Here is a 23,098-nt window from a genome sequence, read left to right as displayed (position 1 = left end):
ATGTATCCAGCAGGCATAGACTCTGTTTGCTAAGCCATAGCATAGCTTAGTGTAAATGTGCAGGTTTTGGGAGGTGGGATTGTGGCTGCTTTGCTCCTGCACCAGTCACGTTGTGAGCTATACTGACTGGAGCAAGGCAAACCACAAGCCCTGGTTTGGATGACATGCAGTGAAGCAACAACAGCAGAACCAGGGTAGGAACAAAAGAGCTGTGATACCTCTGGGAAGTCTGCAAACTTGCACGTTTACACTAAGCCATAATTAGGCTTTGTGTTATGTGCAAACTGGGCCGTGGTATGTTATCTCATGGTTTGTGTGTTTAAAAATGTTTTACTTTCTCTCCTCTTCCCTCTTTGCCCCCGTTATCCTATTGGCTGAAGGGATTGGCTATTGCACCGTATTATAAATGTCTTTAAAGACCTCTGCTTAATCCTGTAATTTTCACAATGCCCATAAAGCAAGTTGCTTTGGCCTCTGTTGTATGGCAAGGCAACCAGATCTGATGTCCTGGGTGTTGACTTTAAGGTACTTTAGAAAGATACCCTTGAGGAAAAAGGCTCCCATAGCAACTATTTCCAGTACTTGCAGATGATCAGTCTTTTCTTGATCAACAGAAAAGGCAACTCGATGAGGATGCAACTGCACCCATTTTCTGAAGTGTATGTAGTTTTATGCCCAACAAAGGAGAAAAGCTACCAGGAGATGAGAATTGGGGGACAGGGTGGTTAGCTGAGCACTATAATGAGCAAATTCAGTTATGCTCATAGCCAGAGCTGTGCCTGAAAAACATTTTGTCAGGTGAACTGCAGGTGGCTATATAAAGCATCAGGGAAAAGCAAGACGAAGCCTGCCTTATTTCTCTTCATTTTGCTTTACCCAAAGCAGTCCTCTTATTCCAAATGCACTGGTTGCAAACCAATTCTGTTCGGTACAAGAAGCAGGAGGCACAACTTATAAATACTGACCATTGACACCTGTGATAAATGACTACAGGTTGTTTTGAACACCTGTCAGACAAAAAACCCATTTATGCTATAAATGGAGTGCGCTTTGTGAAGCTGTTCTTTGTGAGAAGACCGAAAGGAGATCCTTCAAAGGCTGCTAATCTTGCAGCTTTCTCTATTGGATAGAATCAGCAACTATTGACATAGAATTTCAGATGCTAGGATGTTGCTTTTGCTTCACTGTGTTAGAAATATTCTGTTTTAAAAAACGTGAAATAACAGAAATAATTTAAAAACATGAACTAACACAACTCGTATAATTCCATTTACATTTTTCTTCTTCTTAGGGGGATACTTCCTATGTGAAGGACCGCTGGTGTGTGTTTGATGGATTCATGGTATTTTGTCTTTGGGTGTCATTAGTTTTACAGGTAAATTATGTTGCATTACAATAAGTGCAGAAATACAGCCTTTATCTCTGGCCAAGCCCTCACCTCAGCTTAAGTGAAAGAATAAGAACACTCTTGAGGGCCACACTTCTTCTGGTAACAACCAAGACTTCTGCAGTAGAGTTGGTCCCCTAGACCAAACAGGAAGATTATCTTCAGGTCCAGTGTTTGGGGCAGTGGTCTTTGTGCAGCAAAGCAGTGCTTTCCACGCCAGACCCCATGGTTACCTCCATAATAATCAGCTGAGTACAAAATGAAAATAATAGCTTGCATCCTAAAGCAAGTTAATAGAAAGACACTCACAGAAGGAAGACTTCCTTTCCTTTTACCTACTGCAGCTATCCATGTCCCTTGAAAAACCTCTCCAGCATATCAGAGGTGCCTTGTCGACAGCCATAGGCCTGGGTAAAGAGGAATGTTTTTGCCTGGTGCCTAAAGACATGTAGTGATGGCACCTGGCGAGTCTCCCTGGGGAGAACATTCCACAACCAGGGAGCCACCACGGGGGGAAAAAATCATTGAAAAGAATACATACAGTACTCAAATGCTTACATCAGGAGTGGTCACATACTTTATTACAAACTTTGATAAATCAATGGATTGCAATTTTTAAATTGGCTGGGGAAACCCAGCCAGATGGGCAGGGTATAAATTATAAATTATTATTAAATATTCTAAGGGCACAATCTCTCCTGCTTCTGCTCAATAGATCCTTCCCCTTACTTGGCTTGTATGAAGTGCTGCATACTAGATATGGCTAGAATAGGAAGCCTGAACACTTCCTGTTTTCTCCACCCAATTCTCTCTCTCCAACCCAGACCTGGTCTGGAAGAGGTCCTATAGGAATCCCACCAGAGGCTTTGTGTTCTCTGCTTGAGTGTTTCAGCTTAATATGCATTTTTTCTTTGCCCCTGGTAGATTATTTCAATCCTCCCTCCCTTTTAGTTTCACCTTGATAATGAATGAGATAATTGACATTTGGTGTTCCGGGATGAGTCACTTGAATTATAAAATCAGTTGCCGAAAGAGTCTTGTTTCAGAAACCAGTGTTAAACTGGGAACAAGCGCTGAAAGGAGATTGCCATTGAAAATACATTGCCCTGGAAATATTTATGCAAAACAGTGCAAACTTTAGAAAACAGCACAAAGAACAGTAGTATGCCCAGGGGGAAAAAATCAGAAGGAAAAAGACGTTCTTTTGTTCCTAGGTGTTTGAAATAGCTGATATAGTTGATCAAATGTCACCTTGGGGCATGTTGAGGATCCCACGGCCGCTTATTATGATTCGAGCATTCCGGATCTATTTCCGCTTTGAGTTGCCAAGAACCAGGATAACCAACATTTTAAAGTAAGTTGTTTGCTAAATCTAGACACAACGGTATATTAATACTTGGGATGGGGAAGCAGTGGCATTGTGTTGTTTGGGATTATTTTAAACATGTAATCATATGCTTCTTAATTTCTATAAGATATATAATACAGACTGAGAATTTTTGGGGAAATGGCACAGGATTGCTTAAGAAATTCCAGCCCCTTTATTCAATAAAAATTACATATATAAAACAGAAGTTCCAGCCCCATCTTTCTGTCTTCCAATTTTTTAAACATTTTTAAAGATTTCATAAAGTTTGATAAATATTTAATCCAATTTCTCCCATCAGTTCTGGGCTGCTATGAATGTTGGGATAATGAATGCCCTGTATTAGAAGTTAGCCCAAGCTTCTATTTGAAGCTCTTTCCCTTTGACCTCTTCACAGACCACAATTTTCAGGTGAACGCTTGAGGTTGAATTTGGCATCCATCTGTCTCGGGAGACAGTGGAGGGGGGCACCACTTAAGATTTAATTGTACCATACCGTTGTATGGGGTATACTCATCAGAGAACCCTGAAAATTTGGGGTTGCTGTAGGCCTAACTACACATGAGGTAGAAGTTCCACAAGACATGTTGGATGAGGGTTAGGGGATCTGTTTTTACCTGAAAGACAGGTGCTTGGGGGAGGGATGTTGAACACTCTCTGCACTCACTGCTAACCTCTCTTCAGCCAGAGCCAGCTGTACCATTTGATAATGGGATAGCCACCTCAGAGCAGCTGCTGAGGGGCGGGTAGTGGTTATGAGGTGTTGGAGGATAAAGTGATGAGTGCCATTATGGCCTGTCTTGCACCCCTTTAGCATCCTTAGGTGCTGTGGTTGATGATACCCTGTCATCAGTGTTGGAGACAGATTGGGTTGTCCTTACAGGTATATACAGTGGTGCCTCGCAAGACGAAATTAATTCGTTCCACGAGTTTTTTCGTCTAGCGAATTTTTCGTCTTGCGAAGCACGGTGTCGGAAAAGTTTTGGAAAAGCTTCAAAAATCACCAAAGTCTTCAAAAACCTCAAAAAAGGCTACCACACCGCGTTCTATGAGTTGCTCCTCGAAGTCAAGTCGCAACTGTATTAACGGTGTTAAGAAAAAGGAAAGAAACTTGCAAGACGTTTTCGTCTTGCAAAGCAAGCCCATAGGGAAATTCATCTTGCGAAGCAGCTCAAAAACCGCAAAACCCTTTCGTCTAGTGAGTTTTTCGTCTTGCGAGGCATTCGTTTTGCGGGGCACCACTGTATATTATTGGGACGTGTGTATGTGTGCCATCTTGTCCTTGACTTGGACGAGTTCTGCTTTCAGCCTAGATAAGCATGGAGAGGAGAAAGAGAAGGTACAGAGAAGTAAGAAACCAGTGAGGGAAGAGGTCTGCAATTCCTTACACGGACACTCTTATTTGCTATTAAAAAATCGGACATGCATCCCTCCTTTCTTTGCAATTCCCAAGACGTTCCTTGCCATTTTTCAGATTATTCCACCACCTCCCAACCCAGTTTATCTTCCCTTTAAGACTGCTTGCTTCCTTTAATCTAGCCATACATTTGAAAGGGCTATCCCCTGTGCCACAAAGCTATTCTCCACTCATCTACCACATATGGATGGGATATTGCATATGGATGGATATCCCCTGTGCCACAAAGCTATTCTCCACTCATCTACCACATATGGATGGGATATTGCACTACTGGCATTGAACTTGTGCAGGTTACTTGCATGTAATGCATATCACTTTCCTTTTTTGTTAGGCGCTCAGGTGAACAAATTTGGAGTGTTTCAATATTCCTTCTGTTCTTTCTGCTTCTGTATGGAATTTTGGGTGTTCAGATGTTCGGACCTTTCACGTATCATTGTGTAACAAATGATACAAAGCCAGGGTAAGTCTAAATGATTATTTTTTTAAAAACTTCGTATCAGTGACCTTCTGTCTGAAGCTGAACTAGAAACAGAGAAATCGCAAGGAAAGAGTTCCTCTAGCAAGACACTGAACTGCAAACAAATTCTGCTAAAAATAGGATCCGGCTTGGAATTTGGGGTTCCTGTGACTCAATTTGCACACTACACTCAGTCAAACCATGGCTTGGTTAGCATGAGTGAGCCAACCTCCTCGTTCCCAGGACAATGAACACAACCTTGCTCACTAAATCTTGGTTACAGCTCATGATTTGATAGCAGTGAGACAAACCACAAGCCCTGGTCCAGACATGTTATTGCTATTTATTGTTTGTAAGCCGCTTTGGGATTCATTTGAATGAAAAGCATCATAGAAAGGCAATCAATCAATCAATCAATCAATCAATAACACTAAGTCAAACCATAGCTTAGCTCTGGGTAGTGCAGCAGCAGCAGCAGCAAAACCATGGGAAGAGCACAACCACTGTGATCTTTGCTCTGGGAACACAGACCAATACAAGGCCCTCCCCAGTTCAGTTAATGTAATTACATCTTCATGCTTGAAATGCTGGTGCTTTTATTTGTGCAGCCCACTCTATTGCTTTTCTTTTATTTTTTTGAGTTATAAATTTTGTTGTATTTGTTACAGAGTATTAGCTTGCTCTGCGAAGCCAAACACAGCCTGCCCACCATGATTTGTGGCCTACACTTGTTTGGCGACTCCTTGTTTTGCAGGAGGAGCAGGGTGGGTTGGAGTAGGAGTTTATCAACACTTTCCCTTGTGGCTTGCTGTAAGGTTTGTTGAGAAACAAGGGTGTGGAGGCCTGGCCAATAGCCAAACGGCCTTTACTTCAGCTTTTGGCAAGTATATTCTCTTGTTCTAAGTATCCTTTTGGGTGCAGGCTCTATTCACAGTGACCTAAAAGTGACTGTGCTGAGATAAGGCCATACCAGCAACAACTGCTGGACATATGAAAAAGGGAAAGTGCTCTGTTCCTCCCCCAGCTTGAAAGCAAGAACATTTTGATTTTAAAACAAACATAAATCGGCTCTGTGAAAATCTGAATCTTTATGTCAGTAAGATAGAAGAGTCGAACCCAACTGTTCAGCTGCTAACAAGATTTATTTTTTCTATTAAAAAAACAACACCAAACCAACACTGAGTGCTGCATTTTCTAGTTGTTTCTGCTTGTCCTAATTTTCACTGCCAGGTCCCCTCCCCTTTCCCTTGAGAGGATTCTGAATCTCTTTCTTGCTAAGCATTCTTCACACTCATTATCCTGTTGTTATAATTACTTATCTAACTCCATTTCTTCTGAGGCAGATACTATTTCACCCTGTGTTATACTGGCCTCCACCACCCCCCACAACTATTTTGTTGTTTAGTAGGCTTCCTTGCTGCAAAATAAAAAACCCTGTCTCTTCTTCATATTTATGCAATGGGGGAAAAACCATTTCGTAGATTCTGCCCTTGGTGGTTTTGGATCTAGGGGGGAAGGTCTAAATCCCAACTTGTTTGGAAGTACCCCCCCTACATCCAAAACTGCCAGGGGCAGAATTTCCTAAAGTGAAATTCAGACAATATATATATATAAATAAAAATTGTTTTCCTGGGGTTTACTTCCTGATTAGTGTGCCTAAGACTACAACCATAGGTACAGTACGGTGATTAAAACAAAACAAAAAATCCATGATGCTGATTACTAGGACATTCATTCCCACATTTCTCCAAGGTGCACAGGGAAACATACAATGCCTCCCCTCCTCTATTGCATTTGCACTGCATTGTATTTGTATTTGTAAGGTAGTGAATGGCTCAAGGTCACCATAAGAAGTTCATTGCCAAGTGGGAATTGAAACTGGGTGTCTTCAATATTAGTCCAGCACTCTATCCCCTGCACTGCACCGATTCTCTTACATGCAAAGCAGGCTATGTTCCTGTGTCCTTAACAGTTAGGAACCCAGGAAACTGCCTGAAATCAAATCAGGCCATTGGTCCATCTAGCCCAGGGAGCAGTCTTTCCCAGCCCTACCTGGCCCTGCCAAGGATTGAACCAGAGACCATTTGCCACTGAGCTGGTTGGTTAGAGCGTAGTGCTGATAACGCCAAGGTTGCAGGTTCAGTCCCCATATGGGATAGCTGCATATTCTTACATTACTAGGGGTTCAAGAAGGACACTGACAAACTGGAACGTGTCCAGAGGAGGGCAACCAAAATGGTCAAAGGCCTGGAAACGATGCCTTATGAGGAACGGCTAAGGGAGCTGGGCATGTTTAGCCTGGAGAAGAGGAGGTTAAGGGGTGATATGAGAGCCATGTTCAAATATATAAAAGGATGTCACATAGAGGAGGGAGAAAGGTTGTTTTCTGCTGCTCCAGAGAAGCGGACACGGAGCAATGGATCCAAACTACAAGAAAGAAGATTCCACCTAAACATTAGGAAGAACTTCCTGACAGTAAGAGCTGTTCGACAGTGGAATTTGCTGCCAAGGAGTGTGGTGGAGTCTCCTACTTTGGAGGTCTTTAAGCAGAGGCTTGACAACCATATGTCAGGAGTGCTCTGATAGTGTTTCCTGCTTGGCAGGGGGTTGGACTCGATGGCCCTTGTGGTCTCTTCCAACTCTATGATTCTATGATTCTATGATTCTAACTCTACAATTCTATGATTCTTCTACTGCCCTCCCCCCTATAATAGTTTATGAGAAGAAACGTAACCAGGTACATCATCAAGTTTCCTCTTTTGCGCTGAAGCCTCATCGTCTGTATCAGTAGGCACTGTACTACGTGGCCTTGGGTGGGTCATCATTGCTTTCAGGCGCCCTTAAACAGGGTTACTGTGATGCTAAAACAGTGGTTCTCAAACTTCTTCCTCTGTGCCATGCTGAATGTTTCTTAATGATAAGTGATAAGTACGCTGGAAAGCAAAAAGAAACTACTGCTAGCTGTGCTTTATAACAGGGTTGTCCAACAGGTCGATCTTGGGATTTCTCTCCCCCCCCCCCAAAGAAAGCTCAACAACCTTGATGAAGCATTAAGCAGTCCCAAAAAAAGCTCAACAACTCAATGGGTAGATCACTGCCAGTTTTTTAATAGTGGTAGTAGATCGCAGTCTCTTGGAAGTTGGACAGCCCTGTGTGGTGTGGTGTAGTGGTTAAGAGTGATAGACTCGTAATCTGGGGAACAGGGTTCACTTCCCCACTCCTCCACATGCAGCTGCTGGGTGACCTTGGGCTAGTCACACTTCTTTGAAGTCTCTCAGCCCCACTCACCTCACAGAGTGCTTGTTGTGGGGGATGAAGGGAAAGAAGAATGTTAGCCGCTTTGAGACTCCTTTGGGTGGTGATAAAGCGGGGTATCAAATCCAAACTCTTCTTCTTATAACATACCACACAGCTGCGGGACAGTCATAAAATATAAAACAATGCAGATGCATAGGGACATGAATCATTCCCAAAATATAATTATAAACGAGCCTCTTACCTATGCACCTTAAGTATGTATGCAAACTCAATGAGAGGTGTGAACTTTGTTTTGCCGGGTAATCTCGTTTATATTAGAAGCCTTTCTCTTTTTAATCCTTCATATTTGTCAGAGTTGAAAATCCCTATTCACAGCAATATGTCATGGAGAACTAAAAAAACAACTAATCCTTTTGAAGAAAGGCATAAATACTTTTTCAGGTTGTATGTATTTTATATATTGATACTGTGTACTATACTACACTAAACTTGTCCTCAAATCTTCCCACTACAATTGCCATCCTTTCTTGCCACACCAATGTGGCATGTCACACCTTTTGAGAACCACTGTGCTAAAATGTTCCTGCTCCTCCTTTGGATGGAGAAGAACATATGAAAGCAGCAAAAGAAATAGGATCGTCCCAGCCCGGTATTACTTATCTCTACTTGTTTCTTGTTTCAGTAGTACTACTGCCTGAATAGCTGACTCATGTTAATAGCTTTACTTCCTCCCATTCTCCTTCAGTGTATTGCCCTACATTAAATCTCAATTTGCTGAGGGATAACTTCTTCTGATCATTCCAGAGCTTCTCTCTATTCTCTTGAGCCATTGCTCCTTTCAGAGGATGGTGATGTGTGAATTTGATAACGCAGAGTGCACATTGTTCCCAGGTTCTTAATGAAAACAGAGAGCCTAGCTCCCAGAGCTAATTCCTCAGAGAACGGGATCAGACTGCTCCTCACTTGGGAGCTGTACAGCTCACCATTATTTCTCGTTTATAACCTGTCAGCTAATCTTTATGCTTGCTGTGATATTTCTGTGTGGGCCAGTGATGTGCATATTTAAGAAAATGAAGGCCAGTATACAAGGATGGTATGGAAGAGGGAAGATCCAGCATCAGATTAACATAAGAAACTCACTGCGATCTACCCCACATCAACTAGATACAACAGAGTTCTGCCAGGCAGCTAAAATATAAAGTTATCAGAACTCCAGGCGCATTTGAAGTATGCAAGTTTCATCCCTGTCGCAGTATCAGAGCTACCATTAAATAGGCAGCTAGAGTAATTTCGTTGTCCCCGAGAGGGGGCAATGACAATAAAGATATTATTATTATTATTATTAGAGATGAGTAGTCATGATCTTAGCTGATGAATACGTTCTGTACTCCTTTGTATCAGGGACCATTTTGTTGTGTGACTTTGAGTCACTTCTGCATATTTTGTCAGTATCCTTATGCAAAATTTTGTACTTGTTAAATAAATTGCTTAGTATCTGAATTTGCTTTTGTGAGGTTGTGGGGGAGGCAGAGGGCGTTGGGGTTCTGCCAAATACCAAAACATGTTACAGGGGTTCCTGGAAACACTGATTTAGAATATCTTAACACAAGAGCCTCTGACTGCAGTGACTCCAGCGACCATCTTGACAAATCCTTTCAGAGATTCACTTTCCCCCATTGTACTAGCAGACAGATGTCCCCCACCACCAGATATTAACTCTCCATTCTAAGACAGTGCTGTTGCATATTTTTTTTACCACAAATGTAAATTTATTTGGGGGAAACTGTTACCACTGCTGTTTTCACTGTTCATGTTTCTCAGATTGCGCTAACTCATTCTCTTTTTATGTCAACAGAAACATAACCTGGAATAATCTAGCAATTCCGGATACACACTGTTCGAAACCATCTGAAGAAGGTTACCAGTGCCCCCCAGGATTTGAATGCTTGGACCTTGAAGAACTAGGGTTAAGCAGGCAAGAGCTGGGCTACAGTGGCTTTAATGAGATAGGTCTGTTTATCTGATTAAAATCTATTATCAAAGCCTATTTTTAGATTCTTGTAAATCATCCAGGAGGAACTTGCAGTAGACATTTTGTGAATGTGTAGGGCGAAGGGCTGTTGATGTGGTGACTGTCCTTGTCTTTGATAGATCTTTTGCACTCTTCCTCCAGTTGGAGATTGCTTTAGGAGCATTGTCTCTGCAATCCATCTAATGCTATTCATGTCCTGACATGCTAAGGGTGACACCCTCTGTGACCTCAGTCACATGCAGTTTTCTCTGACAAAGTGCAGCAATTTGTTCAAGTCTGGAAGGGGGCTGGCTTCTTAACATTTTCTCCTCTAGCCCCTTTCTACCAAAGCCACTCCTATCCTCCCAGCTGCTTCCTTGCCCTGAAGGTAGGAAAGATACAGCACTGTAGCTTGGGGATGTCATGTTATGGTTTGGCCCTTTAATTAAAAAGATTTGACTTGCTTGTGTTACTTTCGCAAGCATGAATGTTCAGCAATGAAAAGATGGTACGAGAAATTGCCCTTAAAGCGCACGGAAGCACAAATTCATGTGCATAAACGAAAGTCCACATGGTTAGAACATTCACATGCAGATGTCAGTAGGTTGATGGGGAAACACACAGTGTTAAAAAGACTCACCTGCCCCTCTCGTGGCACTTCTGGAGTGTTACTCTTTCGTGCAAATTTTTCATACATTCAGGTAGATGCTGGTAGGTGCCTTTTGTGCAGTAGGGTTGCACCTTCATAACCAAAGGCAAAGGAAGCAGGTACACTGCAAAACAATAATAATATGACTACAGTGGAACCTCGGGTTGTGGATGTAATCCGTGACGGAGGCACGTCCGCAACCCACAGCATTCATAACGTGCAGCGTTGCGTTTGCGCATGTGCAAAGCGTGATTTAGCGCTTCTGCACATGTGTGAAGCACGATTTAATGCTTCTGCGCATGTGTGAGCGGCGAAACCTGGAAGTTACCCTTTCTGGTCCTTCCGGGTTTCCCGCAGTCCGCAACCTGAAAACGCGTAACCCAAAGCGTTTGTAACCCGAGGTTACCACTGTATAGCAAAACAGGATGCAGCGAATCTTTTTTAAAAATCAGACACTGCACTAAAAAAAAAAAGTGACAGAAAACTACCGTGGGAAATGCAGCATAACAACCATTTGACAGTGACATTGTATAACCTCAGCAATTTTTTGAAAACAAATCGAGATGATTGCTCAGTATGCACTTCATACAGAAGCAGCCTTTTGGTGTGTGGTTTGGATAATCAGACTTGGGGTATGTAAAGTTCTTACTTTTTTTGCTTTGGTTTTTGATCGGAGCTCCTTTTCCCTTTGAAAAGTCTTGCGTTTTCTACAGAGAGTCTCTTTAATAAATGAATAACTGACATGTGACAGGTGCCGTAATATTTCAGATCGTACTTCATTTCATCTCTCTTCCCTTCTCTGCCCTTTGGTGTATTATTATTGAGTCTAGTTTAGCTCAATAGTTTTGATGACTGCGTGCATTATGGAGCTAACTTCTCAGAAAGATGCATTTGCATAGATTTCAGAGTTTTCAGCAGGTGATTCAAAGACCAGTAGATTACAGAGGACATGAAAAGCAACTCAGACAGGAAATAAAAAGGATAGGTCAGGTGGGCATTACAATGTGATTACATTTTCAATGTAGCTACATGCTGGTTCGAATATAGCACTAAGTGAAACTTTAGCTTTGGATAGAGCCAGTGTGGTGTAGTGGTTAAGAGCGGTAGACTCGTAATCTGGTGAACCGGGTTCGATTCCCTGCTCCTCCACATGCAACTGCTGGGTGACCTTGGGCCAGTCACACTTCTCTGAAGTCTCTCAGCCTCACTCACCTCACAGAGTGTTTCTTGTGAGGGAGGAGGAGAAAGGAGATTGTTAGCCGCTTTGAGACTCCTTCGGGTAGTGATAAAGCGGGATATCAAATCCAAACTCTTCTTCTTCTTCTATCTTTGCATGAATGGAGAAACATGCTGCTGCATGTTTAGAAAATCATGGCAGCTTTGCTCCTCCTCTGCTCTTGCTTTACTACTAGGAGCCTAACCATGTTTTGGCATCACATGGGAACTTGGGCTCATGGCTTTACTCACTCCAACCAAACGACCAAGCTGTGATCAAGAATATTCTCGGTTTACCGTGTATGGTTTGTTTGGGAGAAACAAAGCCTGAGCCTCGGTTTGCACCTCACACTAAGCCATGCTTTGGCAGAGTAACAGGAGCAGGGAGGAGTGAAATGGCCACAACTGTCCACCAGGACATGTGCTCAATTACACTTAGCCGTGGTTTGGCTTGGCATTGTGGGCAGATGAAGTCTGTACAACTACAGAGCTGGGTTTAGCTAATACAAGTAATCACAACCCAGTGGACTATATTCATTAACACAGTATTCTTTGCCGATTTCTTTTTAAAACCTGTTTTCCTCAGATATATCACAGAACATAATTCAGCATATGTAGATTTGGCAGAATTGTGGGATTGTTAAAGTAGCTTTCCTCCCTAAAGGTTTACTGACAAAGGCACTCAAGAGTGTTTGGTGTTAGATTCTGAAGAACGTTTCTGGGGTGTGTTTCTCCCCCTTTACAGATGTACACATCTGTACATTCAGATGAGTTGCAGTGTGTCTTCTCTAACCGCAAGGCCTTAAGGTGTTAGAGGTTGCAGTGTTCCCACCAAGTGCTATTTAAACTTATTATTTGCTCATAATATCTGACAATGCTTTTCTGACAACATTTTGTGTGAGAGAGGGGGGAAAGGGTTGAAAAATAAGTATTTTATCTAATTTCACGAGAGACAAATTATTCATGTTCCTTTACATCAAATTGTACTAGGGATCAGTAGTACCCCAGCCAGATAGTGGGGTATAAATGACAACAACAACAACAACAACAACAACAACAACAACTATTATTATTATTATTATTATTATTATTATTATTATTATTATTACCACCCCACAGGTTTATAATATTCCTTTATAAACCAGAATTTTCAGAACATTTTTGGTGACCTAGCAGAACTATCCTCTCCCACCCCTGCCCCTTCATAGCTATCATTTTGTGCAAAGTGTACCAGTTCAGCTTTTGGGGTCACTCTGTTTGCAAGCAACCTGCACCCTCAACCTTGGCCGGTGGCCAGATTTCAAAGTAAAAAAGGACTTTTGTATTTTCCTCTGTTCATAGAAATGTATTTGCAAAATGTGCTGCTATGCCCTCAACACTTCTGGGGCATAGTGTCACTGGCCTTCAAAAGATTCTGATCTGATGATCCTCTTCAGCACTGAAGAGGAAGACAAGCTTGCCCGCTTTGCAACTTGTGTGTGATATGTTTACTAAGACCTTTTCATAATGCTTCATGCTATGAAAAAGAAAATGTTACAACTGATGGCCGATTACAGCCATTCATAGGAAGATGTCCAACTAGGCAGTATGAACCTCAAAGTATGGCATAACATTTCGGCTGTGTAAAGATTCCAAAGCATGCATATGATACAAACTCAAATGAGAGGGAAGGAAGGCGATGCCCCAGGAGTTCTATATCTCGGCCAGACGCTACTTGAGAAATCAGTGACACATTTATTGGGTTTCAGGTGGAATTTTAACCCGAGTGTGGAATGTTTCTTGGTCAGAGGGCTGTATCCCTTATTGGCAACTCACCACAAAAAAGCCAGCAGTTTCTACACATGCAGGGGCGTGCAGACACACAAAAACACATATCCATTATGCATCCAGAAAAACAAGGGAAATTGTACTAGTTCAAGGACACATTTTAACCAGGCAAAATGCTTTGAAGAAGGTTTGGAGCAAACTTGATGAGGGATTTGGAGACGGGGGGGGGGGGTGTTCCCTGCCTCTGGGATGTCACCAATGTGCCAATAGTCTGGGCATTAGAAGAAGAAGAAACCGACAGTGGTTAGCACTTGGGAGCAGGAAGGGGCAGAAATTTTACCAGAATTCCTTCCCACGAACCCAGAAGTCTCCCTGGTAGCAGTTTTGGTTTTCCGTATTTGCATCTCGTAAATTACATGCCAAAGAAAGGAAGAATAGTGGCTTTTCTTTCTTTAATGCATAGCAAGGGGTAGCAACCTCTGTCCAGAATTCCTAGCCTAGAATCATCCTCCTTTATCGCATTAAAAGTAAATGTGGCATGGTAATCTTTGAGCAAGTAGTCGGCACATAACACTGGCTTGAGAGTAGACTAGCAGTGGGAAACCTCCGGCCCTTGGGCCTTATTAGGCTAGACAGAGGTCCTAATTTGGCCTGCGAGACCTTTTTCCCCAAACCGCACAGTGGGGCAGATAAAGACACCGCTGCAAGGGAGCAACTGGGAAACCCAAAATGTGCTCCGGATTGTTCATTGTTGGGCAGGACTTGTCTTTTGCATCTTTTAAATCCGGTGCCAAATGCAAACCCCGTTTGTATGAGTTTCACTCAAGAACTCCCAATCAGAGGGTGAATTTGTTTTATTTCACCAAACTTATTACTGGTTCCATATCTATATCCATATATCAATCTACTATTGTTTTTATTAGTATGTTCAATTGTTATATATTTTTACATTTGTACTGTAAGCCACTTTCTGAGGATTCCCCTAGAGAAGGCAGGGTAGAACTAAATAATTATAGTACGTTTCCGAGCACAATTCAGTGTTGGTGTTGACCTTTAAAGCCCCAAACGGCCTCAGTCCAGTATACCTGAAGGAGCGTCTCCACCTCCATCGTACTGCCTGGACACTGAGGTCCAGTGCTGAGGGCCTTCTGGCAGTTCCCTCACTGCAAGAAGCCAAGTTAAAGGGAACCAGGCAGAGGGCCTTCTCGGTAGTGGCACCCTCCCTGTGGAATGCCCTCCCACCAGATGTCAAAGAGAACAACAACTACCAGACATCTAGAAGACATCTGAAGGCAGCCCTGTTTAGGGAAGCTTTTAATGTTTAATAGGTTATTGTATTTTAATATTCTGTTGGAAGCCGCCCAGAGTTGCTGGGGAAACCCCGCCAGATGGGCGGGGTATAAATGGTAACTTATTATTATTATTATTATTATTATTATTATTATTATTATTATTAGAGTCTAATGGGGCAGAAGAGATTGGGATGTGAGTGTTGTGGCCAACACTGCACAAACTGTGTTCCACTCACGCAAGGAAACTTTCCCGTCCCCTCCCTATGCCCCTCCAAATCAGCTCCGGAGAGCCCCCCTCAACCTTCTGGAGCAGATTATGAGGATGCATGGGGAAGATGCAGGGGAAGGAAGAAGGAACAGCTTGTTTTCTCCTGCTCTGGAGGGTATAGACTTGAACCAACGCCTTCAAGTTAAAAGAAAGGAGATTCCAACTAAACACCTGGAAAAAGCTTTCTGACGCTAAGAGCTGTTCGAAGGTTGAAACAGTCTCCCTCAGGAGGTTGTAGACTTTCATTCCTTGAAGGTTTTTACGCAGAGGTTGGATGACCATTTAGCTGAGATTCCTACATTTCATGGGTTGTACTCTTGGGATCCCTTCCAACTCTACAATTCTATGATTCCAAGGATAGGAGGAAGAAACTCTGTTGCGCAAGTGGAATGGCAGCATGGGATACAACCCTTGTGTCCTCACCACTGAATCAGATTCACCAACTTTAAATATTCCTGAGTCTGTCGCAGTAAAGATAAAGGAGGTGGGATGGTGTGGGAGCATCACACAACTTTGTGCTTTTTCTCTTCGTATTCCTCAGCATTATTCTAAGGCCTAAACATCTTCATGTCTATACTGCACTTCAACTCAGCCAACCCCATGCTGATTTATTTAATCACTTGTTTGCGGTCTGTAAAGTGTGTCATTCAGATTGATGAATCCAGCATGGGCTTGTTTTTTGTTTTGTTTTTTTGTTTCATTTGTGACTGGAAAATGTCTGAAGGTTTGGGACTTTGATTTACACTGGGGATAAGATAAACAACTATTCATATAATCCTGTCACAGCTTTAATATCTCCTGTTTTATAAGTGAATACCTCAGCTTTGCCTCAACTATCTGTCTTTAATTTTTCTTTTCCTATATTCTACCCTGTGGTGTATTTTATTACATTGATACAGTCTCTTAATTATACTTAATTTATTACATCCCCCTTCATTTTATAGACTATCTAAAATAGAGTCAGTTTCAAGGACACCAGTAGTCTCTTAAGGGTTGCTTGCTTGTATTATGACGTGACAAATTCTTTTATGTGGCTGCTTGTTCTTCAACATGTTCTTCCTCAATGTGGTTCAGAAGAGGCCTTGCTCATGCATTACTTTGTTGTTTGTGGTTGCCTTTCCTCCTTGGTCACGCCTCATATCACATACAGATAATGTCTGAATTTAAACATCACATGAGGTCCTTGTGATACTTTGTGCAGCTTTTACGGCTGCAGAAAGTGCCCCATTTAATCAGCATTTGGGACATTACTAAGCTGAAACTGCATAGATAATGTGGGCCACAGGTACAGCAATGGAAATGCAATAATCTGGGACTCAAATAACTGAAGGCGTGACTCTCCCTTTTTCAGCTTTCTAAGATCCTCAGGTCCAGAGGGGAGTCTCTTCTCAGTGCCCTATCACAGGAGAAAACTCATCAGGAGGTCACATGGGATAGAGCCTTATCTGTGATGGCACCCTGATTGTGGAGTACCCTGAAAACATGACTGTCCCCAACATTTTTTGCATTTTAGCCCCAGAATCCTTTTAGCTAGTCATAAACTACAAACATCCTTTTAAAAAACATCACCGGTACCCAAATTATTGAGAATATTAAATTGCATGTATGATTTTGGGGGGGAAATCCCCATAAGTACAAGTTTAAATGCCTAGCATATATTTTCTCTCCTGATGTTGAACCAAAGTACCTTCCTTCCCTGACTTCTTTACAGGATGTCCTGTGCATTACTGAATTAATTACGGAAATACTGTTCATCAGCTTCCACAGACATTCTGGAAGAACACTACCTATGACAACTTAAAATCATTGCTGCAAATTTTACGGAGGAACAATTGAAACATCCAATTTTGTCACTAACTTTCGGATGAGTTAGGAAGGATGGGAGTAGTGGGCAAAGTTACTTGAAACAGGTGCTTTGAAATGTGTGTTTTCATAGAGAGCCTATAAGGTATAATGGACAGAGGCAAACACAAAACGCAAGATAGTGTCCAGAGGAAGGCAGCCAGGGTAGTGAAGGGTTTGGGAACCAATTTCTATGCAGAACGGGTTGAAATAGCTAAAGTATGTTTCACCTGGACAAGAGAAGATTGAGAAGAACTGCCATCTTCAAAAATTTGAAGGCTTGTTGCATGGAGGATGGAGTAGACTGGTTCTGTGTTGCTCCAGAAGGCAGGACTAGAACCAATGGTAGTGACAGGGAAGCAGATTTCAGAAAAGAGAAGATCCCTAACAGTAAGAGCTGTCTGACAGCTTACAAAGCTTGTGGGCTCTTCTTTGCTAGAGGTGCCTAAGTAGAAGCTGGACTTCTGCCAGGGATGCCATAGTTGCATCCTGCATTGAGCAAGATGTTGGCTAGTTGACTTCCAATATCTCTCCCTGCTCTTTAATTCTGTGATAGAGCCAGTAAGGTGTGATGGCAGTGTGTTGGCGTTGACCTATGAAAACTAGAATTTGATTCCTTCTTAGCAGTCTTCCTGCTCAGAAATTCTTTGCACTGATGATACATACATAATGAGATTGATAATCAAATTTTCATTGACATGGTTGATTTAAATATTATTATCTGAGGTGGGAAGGACTAATACAAATGCTATCCTGGGTTAGATTGACAAACAACAACAACAGCTTAACCACATATTAAATTAGAGGTGATGAGAACAAAATCAAAAGTACTAAGCCATCGCAGCGACAAACTGTCATTATTTAAGGTTGAGCATTGATTTCAGTTGGTGTTGCTTTGGGAGGGATGTTGCAAAGATGTTTAAGAATCAGTATTTTTTGTCAATTCTTACAACTCTTGTGTAGGAAACAATCTATGCATACATGAAGGCTACTTCATTTTTCTTAGCAGGTACCTGTACTGTGTACTTTAGAAATGTAACATGAGGTTTCTAGAAACCGTTATATTAAAAATAACTATTTGATACATAGCCATTGAAATGTTGGTAGAACTTGGAGGTGTGGGCAAAGTTCTGTGCAGCCATGGAACCTGCTTAGTGGCTTTGGAGAAGACACAACAATTTCACAGAATTGTTTGAGTGTAAAATGAGATGTTCCTGTGTACTGTTTGAGGGAAAGAAGACAATGCAGTGCCGAAATAATGTGGTACATTGGGCTTGTTTCTGATTCTCTGCTGCTTGGATATGTATCAGAAGACTAGGGTAATGTTTAGAAGTCCATTCCATTTCTTCCCTATCACTTCTAACGTACCTGGACCAACTTCAGTGCAGGTTTTACTTAACACTCTTTTTCTGTACACATGGCTGATCAAGCAGCCACAAAAGATTTTCGTCGGCCTCCCTTGTAGGAACTCCCTGATACTAAAGTTATTTTAGTAAAACTGTACTTGTCTTCTCTGCATTTTCCTGGGTCCCTGGAGAATCATACACTGATGTCTTCAAGAATCATCTCTCCATTCCTCCCCCCACCCTCAAAAAACCCCCCGTTCATTGGCCCATTTTTATAATAGGCAAAGTTAACCCAGAACAGCATCCACGTTCCCCATCCTTCCATTTTAAATGATTATAACCAAGCATTAAAGCTTCTAAGTACATAATTTAATTCAGTAGAGATGTTCTCACTCTATAGAGCACCTTAGTTTTGGCACAGCAGCTGTAACAGCTATCCATTCTTTTCTTTTATTTTAAGTTGAGTACTTAGTGGGCAAACTTAAGTTTTAAAAAATTATTATTAAAAGGTAATTTTTGTAAATAGGCTTATTTTACTGTATTTAACAGGCGCCCGCCCTGTGGAACGCCCTCCCATCAGATGTCAAAAAGATAAATAATTACCTGACATTCAGAAGACATCTTAAGGCAGCCCTGTTCAGGGAAGTTTTTAATATGTAACACTGCACTGTTTTTAACACTGATTGGGAGCCGCCCAGAGTGGCTGGGGAAACTCAGCCAGATGGGCGGGGTATAAATAATAAATTATTATTATTCTTATTATTATGAAGGGGTACTACCCCAAATAAAGTAAAATGTTTCAGCAAATATGAAAATTTGGGGAGTTGGGAAAGTTGAGAAATTTTAGAGCATACCCCAGAATTTTAATTGATTGCCATGTTGATCCCAAATTAGCTGATGCCTACATTAAACAAGGCAATCAGGTGAAACTAATGTGAATAGATTAGTACAGCTGCCTTGTAGTGACAGTCAAAAGAAAACTCTACAGCTGTTAAACAGGATTCAGTGGAACAGAAATTCCATTGGCATTCCAGACCATTTGGTATTGACTCTCCCCGGATGAATAACAGAATCTCAGCTGGAATATGCTGCTTTCCAAGTTCGTCTCATTTCCTGTCTCCTTGTTTGTAATCAAACCTTTAATATGGGGAAGTCTGGTCATGAAAGGACTTTGATCATAAAATTAAGGTTGCCATGTTGCAAACTAGAGGTTAGTTTGCTTAGTTTTAAATTGACCAATGAACGAGGAGATGAAGCAGTCCCACCTTCTTTCGTCTGTTCCTCTTTTGCCTTTCTACCCACCTAACTGTTTTACTCTTCCTACACCTGAATTTCAAAGGGGATGGAGTACAGGTGAGAAACTGGCTACTTTGTTTTCCCACTTCCTTCCATCCATCAATTTAAAGATAGAGAGCAGATCTCCTGGTTGCAGCCAAGCAGCAGAATTCTGCATGAATGTTTATTTCAGTGTAAATGATTGGGAAATAATAGGCGTGTGCAGAGAATGAATTTCACAACACAGATGAAATTTTGAAAAATGCATTACTCTGGATTAATGGTTTCAAAGACCTATTCTTAATCCAGAGTAATGCACAACCATACATTGTACAAAGCCTTATTTAGAAACATCTATTCCAACATACACCAATAAAATAAATGTTTTACACGCACTGTAATAGCTCTGCTGCGTCTAATAGACTTGTCTGCAGGCTTGATTGAGTACATTTAATCCAAAGAATGCTGAGACAAGCCATTTCTGTTTGCTGTATTGTCTGAGCTGTGTAACTCAGCCCCTTCTGCAGATGAGCACAAACAAAAATGCTGATTGTATATCCTGATTTTTTTGTGGTTTGTTGTTTTTTTTAATTTAAAAAGTTACCTTCCTTTCTCACTGCTCATAAAATAAATGACTCCTTGTCAGAACACCTTGGTAAGGTATTTGCAGCTATCTATTTATTAAGCCAGCAATCTCACAACTGGAATTAGGTATTGCACAAACCAAGAATACTTATCACAGAAACCAGATGGGTGGGGTACAAATAATTTTTTTTTTAATTATTATTATTATTATTATTATTATTATTATTATTATGTGCCCAGGTGCAAATGAGGACTCTGTGCATCCTAATCTGCTCAGAGGTGGACCTATCACAATTAGTCTGGGTGATTTTTTGCAAATCACATCATCATCATCATCATGTAATTTGAATGCCATTTTTCCATAGTTAACCATACTCAAGAAGGCTTATAACATTAAAAGGTCTACCTAATTACATATATAACAAAAGTATCCAAAAGCAATAAATACAACCATAATGGAACAATTTCCACATTGATCAGTACAAGATCTAAAAATGAAGTTTCAAAAAAGTAATATCAATAACAGCAGCTTCCCCCTTGCCCAGCAATACTGCAGCCTGAGAGTCTGTTCAGCAGCCTCAGCTTTTGTAGCTGGAGTCAGTCAGGGTCCCTCCCTCGTAGGGCAGGTGGAAAAGGCCAGCAAGGTAGAATGCAGATCTTCCAGGACTGACAGCCTCATCCCTAATTTCCCAGATGAATAGAGGAACAGGGAATGCATTCAGTCATCACTATCCTGCAAAAGAATGTATTTTAGCCAGTAATATGATGGCTTAGTTGTTAACAGTACTTAAATGTGAGAGATAATTAGCTTCTCCCAGGAAGAAATATAAGCTGTTCAGCCAGTCTAATGATAATTTGCAGTCTGGATTTCCACTGCCCTTTGCAACATTTCGTAGAAACATAAGAAGCTGTCTTGTACCAAGTCAGTTCATAGGTCCATCTTGATCGGTATATTCATTTATGCAAAGTGTTGCCGCATATATTTGTGAAAATGACATACAAAAATGCATTCTGTTGGGGGAAGTTGCTTTGCAAAAATGTTTATATTAAGGGAAATTTCATACACACATGTGTACATTAACAGAACTTCGTGCTAAAATGCTGGTCGATTTTTGTAAGAGCTTTTAAAAAACATCACAAACTGATGTGGAGAACTGAACTTAAGATTGGAAAAATGAGAAACAACCTCCCCCTGCCCAACCCTGACTGTCTCAGGTTTAGGACATCTTTCTGAAACACATTCTTTTCTCAATTACATTTAACTCTTTGACACTGTAATGTCTGTTGTTTTTCCTGTGTTGGGCACAGCCCATCTGGGTCTCTTTTATGATGTACCCCTGGGAAGTCCATAGTTAGAGCAGCAACTAGTTTTTGTCTAATTTCTTTGGAAAGGTGAGAGAAGTATATGCTTGGCAGTGACCATATCTGCTTCCCGGTATTGCAGAAAGCTCATCAGGAGAGCAAACAACTTTTTAAAGAGGGTAAATTACCACAATCAGGGAGAAAACATACAAGCAGGCACACAAACGAGAAGAAATGGAAGCTCATTAGAGCCATCAGCCTTAATGAAGATGAAGAGAGAGAATGCCTGGAAAGTGCTGCTCTGGACAAAAAACAAAACAAACAAAATTGCCCCATAATCAGGAAATTAATTAAGAGTTATGTGTTTTTGAGCACTGCATTTGCTGTGCCTTGACTGGATTATAGGTTCTGGAACAAAGGGGTGCTTCCTGGGATATGAATGACTAAATGTGCAGGTCGTGTGGTTAAGACTGCCATTTTAATTTTCCGTACATCCCCTCTTCCTGTTCTCCAGATCGGGGTTGGACAAAACAGATTTTACGATCATTAGTACTAAAAATCTCACAGAGGTTCGAATATGCTAGTGGAATTTAGAACTCTGAATGATAAATTAATGAACCTAAGAATACTGTCAATTCAAGAAACATTGCATAAGGGCCTCCCTCGTTCTCTTAGAGTGGCAATGGCACCCACCTGAGAGGTGAGTTCTGGCTGGGGGGAAAAATTAAATAAAACAAGAAAACAACAGGATGAAAGTCAATTCAAGCCAAAAAACATTTCCACAAGAAGGGTGGTAAACTTTTATAATGCCTTTCTCAGAGAAGAATTAGTAGGAAAGTGCATGCTTTCAGTTACATGTATAGTTATCATAGGCAGGCAATGAAAAGGAAAGACTTATAGTTTGTCAGCTTTTTTATTTATTAAAGCCACAAGCTGAGTTGTGACACATCTGTTTTATCTAAATTCACTGACTCTTGGATGTCTTTTGTTAGTAACTATCCTATACCAGAGGGATGCAGGTGGCACTGTGGGTTAAACCACAGAGCCTAGGACTTGCCGATCAGAAGGTTAGTGGTTCGAATCCCCGCAACAGGGTGAGCTCCCATTGCTCGGTCCCTGCTCCTGCCAACCTAGCAGTTCGAAAGCACGTCAAAGTGCAAGTAGATAAATAGGTACTGCTCCGGTGGGAAGGTAAACAGCGTTTCCGTGCGTTGCTCTGGTCCGCCAGAAGCGGCTTAGTCATGCTGGCCGCATGACCCAGAAACTGTACACCGGCTCCCTCAGCCAATAAAGCGAGATGAGCGCCGCAACCCCAGTCGGCCATGACTGGACCTAATGGTCAGGGGTCCCTTTACCTTTACCTTATCCTATACCAGCGGAGAACAAAAAGTATTTCTCAAGTTTCTCCACATGCATTGTTGCCCCTGCTTTTGCTTTGTAAATAGTAAATAATAATAATAATAATAATAACAACAACAACAACAATTTGCCAACACTCAGGATAGGAAAGAGGGCAGTGATCAGATGGGAAGGGCATACACAGTTTGTCTCAACCATGCAGTAAATGTAAGAATATAGATAATGACCAACTGGGGCAGAGCCTCTTGGTCAGCAGTCCTCAGGTCTAAGGTTTTTTTAAAAAAAATATTTTACAAATG

At 41.5% G+C, this 23,098-nt stretch overlaps 1 protein-coding gene across 8 annotated transcripts in view; it reads left to right on the top strand.

The window, feature by feature from the left end:
* NALCN (sodium leak channel, non-selective) overlaps nt 1-23,098 on the top strand; it is a 191,064-nt gene that overhangs the window by 33,595 nt on the left and 134,371 nt on the right. For 6 of the 8 annotated variants that reach the window (XR_014525549.1, XM_083501004.1, XM_083501002.1 and 3 more), the window contains 4 exons: nt 1,292-1,375; nt 2,602-2,741; nt 4,505-4,633; nt 9,744-9,898. The exons of 1 other annotated variant lie outside the window; for it this stretch is intronic. Coding sequence is in view for 5 of the 7 variants with exons in the window: in XM_083501004.1 (XP_083357130.1) it covers nt 1,292-1,375; nt 2,602-2,741; nt 4,505-4,633; nt 9,744-9,898 (508 nt within the window). In the remaining 2 variants the exon portion in view is untranslated. Of the gene's footprint in view, nt 1-1,291; nt 1,376-2,601; nt 2,742-4,504; nt 4,634-9,743; nt 9,899-23,098 lie in introns of those variants that run through there. One more of the 8 variants, XM_083501006.1, reaches the window with a different exon arrangement.

The sequence above is a fragment of the Podarcis liolepis genome (assembly GCF_965112155.1).
Source record: "Podarcis liolepis genome assembly, chromosome: 4".
NCBI lineage: Eukaryota > Metazoa > Chordata > Lepidosauria > Squamata > Lacertidae > Podarcis > Podarcis liolepis.
Note: the sequence above shows the minus strand (reverse complement) of the source record. Positions and strands in the feature narration are given on the sequence as shown.